The sequence below is a fragment of the Elephantulus edwardii genome, unplaced genomic scaffold (genome assembly GCF_000299155.1).
Source record: "Elephantulus edwardii isolate Elephantulus edwardi_28Jun2011 unplaced genomic scaffold, EleEdw1.0 scaffold00126, whole genome shotgun sequence".
In the NCBI taxonomy this organism is placed as follows: domain Eukaryota; kingdom Metazoa; phylum Chordata; class Mammalia; order Macroscelidea; family Macroscelididae; genus Elephantulus; species Elephantulus edwardii.
Window position 1 is genome coordinate 1,900,380 of NW_006399876.1, and position 6,929 is coordinate 1,907,308.

The 6,929-nt window shown below is 48.8% G+C and overlaps 1 protein-coding gene across 1 annotated transcript in view; it reads right to left on the minus strand.

Moving 5' to 3' along the window:
- LOC102861640 overlaps nt 1-6,467 on the minus strand; it is a 12,953-nt gene extending 6,486 nt beyond the window's left edge. Inside the window, exons 1-2 of the mRNA XM_006893364.1 lie at nt 6,458-6,467; nt 5,951-6,109 (exon numbers count right to left, since the gene is read on the minus strand). Of these exons, the coding sequence (XP_006893426.1) occupies nt 5,951-6,109; nt 6,458-6,467 (169 nt within the window). The remainder of the gene's footprint in view (nt 1-5,950; nt 6,110-6,457) is intronic.
- Nucleotides 6,468-6,929: the final 462 nt, after the last annotated feature.

A 6,929-nucleotide genomic window follows, 5' to 3' on the forward strand; every position in this document is an offset into this window, starting at 1 on the left:
TCCATGGTCAACACTCTTGGCACCAGTAGCCAGGAAATAAAAAAAAAAAACATATTGCTTTGCTAAAGTCTGCTGTTAGGGACCTCTGCAGTGTACTGAAGAGCAATGGTGTCACTCCCAAGACTAAGGTGCTATGGTCTTTGCAATCACTTGTTATGCATCAGAGAGTTGGACAATGACTAGGGAGGATAGAAGGAGAATTGATGCCTTTGGGCTGTGGTGCTGGAGAAGAATATTGAATGTACCATGGACTGCCAAGAAAACAAACAGATTCACCCTGGAGCTTTATCCAGGCTGCTCCTTGGAGGCAAGAATTCTGGGGCTTCAACATACTTTGGACATGTTGTAAGGAGGGACAGGTCCTTGGGGAGGGACATCATATTTGGGCTTGGGAGAGTGGAGGGACGACGCAATGGGGAAGACCCTCTATGAGGTGGATTGATTCAGTGACTGGGGTAATTGGGATGGGTGTGTCAGAGACAGTGCGATTGGCACAGGATAGAGCAGGGTTTAGGGCTGTTGTACATAGGGTCGCTATGAGTCGCAAGTGACTCGATGGCATGTAACAACAACAACACCAAATATAAACTAAAAGTTAGCACAAATAGAAAAACAAATCTTCTAAGGAACATAAGACCAATATAACCTTGACACTAACATCCAACAGAAATGATGTGAAAAAGGAGGGGGGAGAATGCTGTGAGAAACATTACAAGTGTGTTACACTCCTGAGCCTGACGTGGGAAAAGCACTCCACACAGTGCTGGATGGGAAAGCACAGACAACAGCAGAGTTTAAAAAACAACCCACAAGACTTCCCTCTATTAGTACTAGATTCATTCCAGGCACACGAGGTCACTCTACTGGAAAGACAATAAAAACGCAATTTGGTAATTAACATAAACACAGGACAGCCACACAACCCCCAAAATGCAGAATATTTAGGTGAATTTTTTTTCAAATAGAGCCGTTTCTGACCCAACACATGTTTATTTTTGGGATCCAAACTAAGGACTCCCAAAATTGACATAGCCAGTGACATAACATGGCAGCTTTGTAATGATCACCTATGATCTCGATAGACCCATCGTACCCCAATCAGGCAGAAGGGAGTTCACTAGGCTGTGACAGTGATACCCTTTGTCTTACTAAGGTAAAAGGGAAAGAAAGCAAACCGGGCAGGGGGATAGGAAGTTCTCAGTACCTATAAGAACAAACTGCCAGGAGGGGAACGTACCTTTTCTAAGGAGGTTTGCTGCATAATGAAGTTTTTTGACCTCAGGGAAGACCAGGCCAAATGGAGGTCTCCAGAGAAAGCAGGCCTTCAGAGCCAGAAGCAAAGGCTTTCCGCCACAAGCCTTCTGTGGTGTTAGCCTAAAAACTGGCTTTTAAAATCCATTACAGTTAGCTCCCTCTGGTGTCCAGCTACCTTAACTGCAGGCACGTGGTGTCTTGCAAATCATCAACGGCTTTGGGACTAGGATGAGAAAGAATGTTCCCACTCTTAGCAGCAAGAATTGAGGAGAGCAAGACTTGTGATAGCACGACTTCGGGGACACTTTGGTGGAAAGACTGTGGTGATGGTGGTGGAGGGACTGTGGCATTGCTGTGGAGAAACTGTGGCAAGATGTGACCTGAGGCTTATTGCATTTGTGCTGGCCACAGTTAAAAGTTTTTGCTGTTCTTGCCAATGCTTGAAGGAGAAGCTGACTTATAGAGGCAAATCTTGCTGGATGATTTAGATTTGACTGCTGAGCTGAAACCAGAGCCTGGACTAATTGAAGAATGTGCCTTGGAACTTGGGCTAAAATCTGGACTTGTTTTGGATGATATTCTTTGCCTCCCCTACTCTCCAACTTCCTTCCCTAATAAACCCCATTCTCAGCACTACAACTGTAAGTGAACAATGAATAAACAAACACCTTGCTGTTGGTGGGGCTCTAGAAGCACCATAGAGCAGGGCTACGGGCTCTTTATCTGCTTTCTGCGCTGGGGCAGAGAGGGGCCATGCTATTTTGACTCCTGGTCTTTTCAGGGAGACATTCACAGCCTTGTGACCTTATGTCTCATTTTCAGCTCTTTAAACACTTTCCCTTAGAACCAGTACCCTGCATTTGGGCTCTTAGCTTCCTAAAATCTAGAAGAAAGGATTTCTCTTTGTTGAACTACCCACTTGTAATGTTTCTATTATAGCAGCTCTAGATAGCAGAAACATTCATGGAGGTCTTATTGGTTAACAAGGAAACATCAAAAGAATTATGCTTATTTAGAGATTTCACTAGCCTAACAAATGATGCCTACCAGTGAGAAGAATGAGAATCCCAGAACACTTAATTGTACTCATGCTAAACTTATACCTAGATCAAGAAGCTGCTTGGAAGCAGGAGTGGCATCCATTTCTGAAATGGCTTGCCTCCGGAAAATATGAACTTGGAGAAACAATGAAAGTTATACAAGTGTTCAGGTCTTTCATTCACAGGGTTGCTATAAGTCATCTATGATTCGACAGCACTTAACAATTCAGATTGAAAAGAACTGGAGGAAGATACAATCCTGACACCCAACTTTCCTAATTTTAAACCATGCAGTGTTCCTCTGTTCTGTCCACACAACGGTTCGTGACCAAGAAGCTGTTGGTACAGCCATAGACTGTATGCTTTCCGAAGGTAACGCTGGAGGTAAATGTTTCTGAGGAGCTCTTCACTGATATAAGAATCATCAGCCAGGGTGGAGTAAGGTGTGCAGCGAAAGTGGAGAGGGCACGGAGATGGCCACTAAGTCCAGCAGGCTCTGAGCTGTCCACCTTCAAGTCCACCTTCAAAACCCATCTCCCCACCCATCCTGTCATTTTCAGTCCAAGCTTTGCAGAATGCAGTTTCCCATATTTATGGAATCATAGCAAAAATGCCAATATTTGAATACTGTGAATAATTGGGAAAGTACTTAAACTAACAAAGGATATCTGCAAATGCCTGGAGCAAATAGCATCCAAAATTGTACAGTTTTGAAAGGTTAATCTTTGTGATAAGGATTATTGCTGGGGGAAAAGCCTGCTCTTGGCACTTCAATTTTATGTCACAGCTGGGTCCTCGAATATGAAGGCAGTCAAGGAGAGAGAAAAAAAGGAACAACATGTACATGGGTTAGGAAGGGAGAGCAGTGACTCTCACCCTGGTAATCAGATGTTACAAAATTAATCAGGAAATCCAGGAGAAATGAGCAAAGAATCATTACAATAACACGTCTATAAACTTTGTAAGCAAATCGATTAAAAAAGAACATAAAATTGAACGTACATAATTATATGAAACACATAAACGAAAGATTATGAAACATTATGGAGAGGAATTATTATATGAAAACTAATTTTAAAAAAAATAACAAAAGCCAACAGCAGGGGCCATCAGGTTGATTGTGGATCACGGGGCCCATGGGCTAGGAGGACGCTGTGCCGCTTCCGAGGCCGTGGTCCTTCAGGAAGAGGCGGCACGTTCCCTGTGCAGCACCGAGTGGTTCCAAGCGTAGCCCCTCCAGGCAGCCACCACGCGCCTGCTACGGCATCACCAGTGGCTCCCGAAATAAACATGCTGCTCCGCGAGCACCCTTCAGGTGCCAGTGCATCGCCTCACAACTGCAACGATCGCTTCATTGCTAGGGACCATCGCGTCCCCTCTGACCCAGCCGCCCCTGCCCCCACCGGTCCTCTTCCTCACTGTCACCTCCGAGCATCAGTCCAAGGGCACAGCCACTGCGTCAGCCCCCCTCTTTGGACGCCGCCTTCTTCACCTACCCTCTGCCTTCCCAGGGATGAAGTTCTTTTACAGTAGCTGGTCCCTTCTGACAACACGTCCAAAGCACGTGAGCTCAAGTGGCACCATTCTTGCCTCTAAGGACGGTCGAACCTGCATCTCGTCCAAGGCACGTGTGTCTGGTTTTTTACAGTCCTTGTTCAATAAACGTTGCCAGCACAATTATTCAAAGGCATCGATGCTTCCTCAGTCTACTCATTTACCTGTAAGTGATGGGTTTTGTCAACAATTACTAGAAGAGGAAATATTTCCAGCTGTGTGTTGTGTTTTTTTAAAGTTAGCTAATGAAAACCGGGTGACTCAGAACACATCGCTCAGCTCCCTGCTCTGGACAAGTTGCCAGGAGGATCCAGCACCAGAAACACTGTGTTTGGTGGAGCAGAGAGTCAGGGAGAGCATGGGAGGCTCTCAGCAAGTGGATCATCCCCTGGCCCGACCCGACGGCGGCCTTGACTGACGATGACGCGGGGACAGGGAGCACTCTGTTCCATTCACGAGGTCACCAGGGCTGGTGTCTCTCTCAGCGGCCGCTGACAGCACAGCAATGGGTGTGAGCTCAGATGGTGAGAACACACCTCAGAACCCAGGCCTGATGCAAAGTCAGCAAGACTGCTGCTATTGGGAGAGGAGGGGAGACGGGAAGGTCCGGGGGGGTGGGGCTGGTGTGAAACCCGGGTCCCATGGTGCTGGTGAGGGCTTCAGGAGAGCTTGCTTTGTGAAATCCAGTGAGCTGTGCATTTTAAATTTTTATTTATATTGAGTTTTTTCCTTTTTTTCACTTTTCTGAAAGGAGCTGAAGGAGCTCCAGTGGCCTACCAGGTGGGGAGTTGAACTCTCAACCTAAAGGTAAGTGTTCGAATCTACTAGCAGCACTGCAAGAGAAGCCTGGGAAGTCTCCTCCATGTGATTTACTGCCCCCCCCCCAAAACCCACTGGAGGTCAGCTATGGGTCGGTTCTAATGTGACAGTGAGTTGGGTTTGATAATGGGTTGAGGGCGTCTCAGTATCACTAAGGAAGCGTCGCCAAGGGCAGAGTAAGCTGGCTCGGAGCTGGGTCCCTGCAGGGGGAGCCTGACCTCAGGGAGATGTGCCAGGACGGCAGTGCTCACAGACGCTGAAGGAGATACACTTCCTTCCATCACCGACACGGCCGGGCCCCGCCGCAGCTGGCACCCTGCTTCTGGACTTGTGGCTTCCAGGACTGTAAGAGAATCCACTCCTGCCCGTGTCACCGCAGCCCCGGAAGCCTGGGACACTCCCCTAGGACCTGCTTCTCCAGTCCCCACTCTCTCCTTCCTGTGTCTCCTCACACGCAGCTTTCCCCCTCCCTCCAGTCTCTCTGTCCTCACTTCTTCCTCCTCATCTGCTCTCTCGTTCACACACACCTTGTCATCAGAACCACCTCCTCGAGGGATCAAGCACCTCAGGGCCTAGACCACGTGCGAAGCTGTGGCCTCTCCAGGAGTTCCCCTGACCTCCCCTTCCCATCATGGGGCGCTGCTCTGACTTCCAGGCACCCCTCTGCTCAGGCCACTCAGCTCCCTAGAAAGTTGTGGCACCCCTCCCATGCTCTTCCCATGTCATGAGTTGAATTGTGTGCCCCCAAAATATGTGTCAACTTGTCTGGGCCGTGATTGTCGGTACTGAGAAAGAATTCTCCTACATTCAGTGATCTGATGGCGTGATCCTATGTGTTGTACATTCTATATGTGAGTTTAAAGACTAAGAGGTAAAAAAAAAAAAAAAAAAAGACTAAGAGGTGCCTGATCAAAGCGATCACTTTTTCAGTTGCTTCCTGTGCTGTGCACAGTGAGTCAGGATGACAGGAGAATCGGCGCTGTTGAGCTGTGTTGTGCTGTGTTGAGTTGTGCTGTGTTGAGCTGTGTTGTGTTGAGCTGTGTTGTGTTGTGTCATACTGTGCTGTGTTGGGCTGTGTTGTGTTGAGTTGTGCTGTGTTGAGTTGTGTTGTGCTGTGTCGAGCTGTGTCGAGTTGTGTTGTGCTGTGTTGTGTTGTGTTGAGTTGTGCTGTGTTGTGTTGAGTTGTGTTGAGTTGTGCTGTGTTGTGCTGAGTTGTGTTGTGTTGAGTTGTGCTGTGTTGTGTTGAGTTGTGCTGTGTTGAGTTGTGTTGTGCTGTGTCGAGCTGTGTCGAGTTGTGCTGTGTTGTGTTGAGTTGTGTTGAGTTGTGCTGTGTTGTGTTGAGTTGTGTTGAGTTGTGCTGTGTTGTGTTGAGTTGTGTTGTGTTGAGTTGTGCTGTGTTGTGTTGAGTTGTGTTGTGTTGAGTTGTGTTGTGCTGTGTCGAGCTGTGTCGAGTTGTGTTGTGCTGTGTCAAGCTGTGTTGGAGAACAGTACTGAAGGTCCCATGGACCAAGCAGACACTGTGCCCCAGAGCAAGTGCAAGCTGGGAGCTCGCTCGAGGCATGGATGGTGTGGCTTTGTCTCACACCTGTTGTCAGGAGGGGCCAGTCCTTGGAGAAAGGCATCCCCGGCATGCTGAGAAAGAGGAGGGTCAGAGACAAGAAGGAAGGCCCTCAGCAAGAGGGCGGACATGGTGACAAGAAAGGGCACGTGATGGTGAAGATGGCATGGGACAGGAAAGGGTCAGGTCTGCTGTTCACAGGGACGTGTGTGTTGGGTGGACTTGATGGCACCTGGCGACATGATGTAAGGGGAAGGGGTGCAGCATACAGGTGTGGCTGGGTCTGAGTCAGGTCCTTTTAGATACAAAAGAGATTAAACAAGCAAGCAGAGACGACAAGGCCCTACTGTGGCCAGGGGAGAGCAGCTGGGAGGGGACCATGTCCTTCAGGCCCAGGGCCCTGCACTGGGAACCTCCTGGACTCGGGGGACAGCCAATGCCAGGACAGGTGAAGACCTGCAAGGGACCCTCAGATACTGAAGGAAGACAAGACCTTCCTCCTCAACTGAAGCAATCCTGCCCTGAACTGGAGCCCAGACTCAAGTCCTCCCGCGTCCTCCCGTGCGGCGCTGCTCGCCAGGGGCTGCATCTCCTGCACTGTGGACCCCCACAGCTCCTCCTCTCTTCAGCCAGGTCACCCAGAGGGCAGGCGGGAGCACCTGCGTGGCAGGACTCACTGAGGGCAGTGAGTCGGAGTTTTCTTG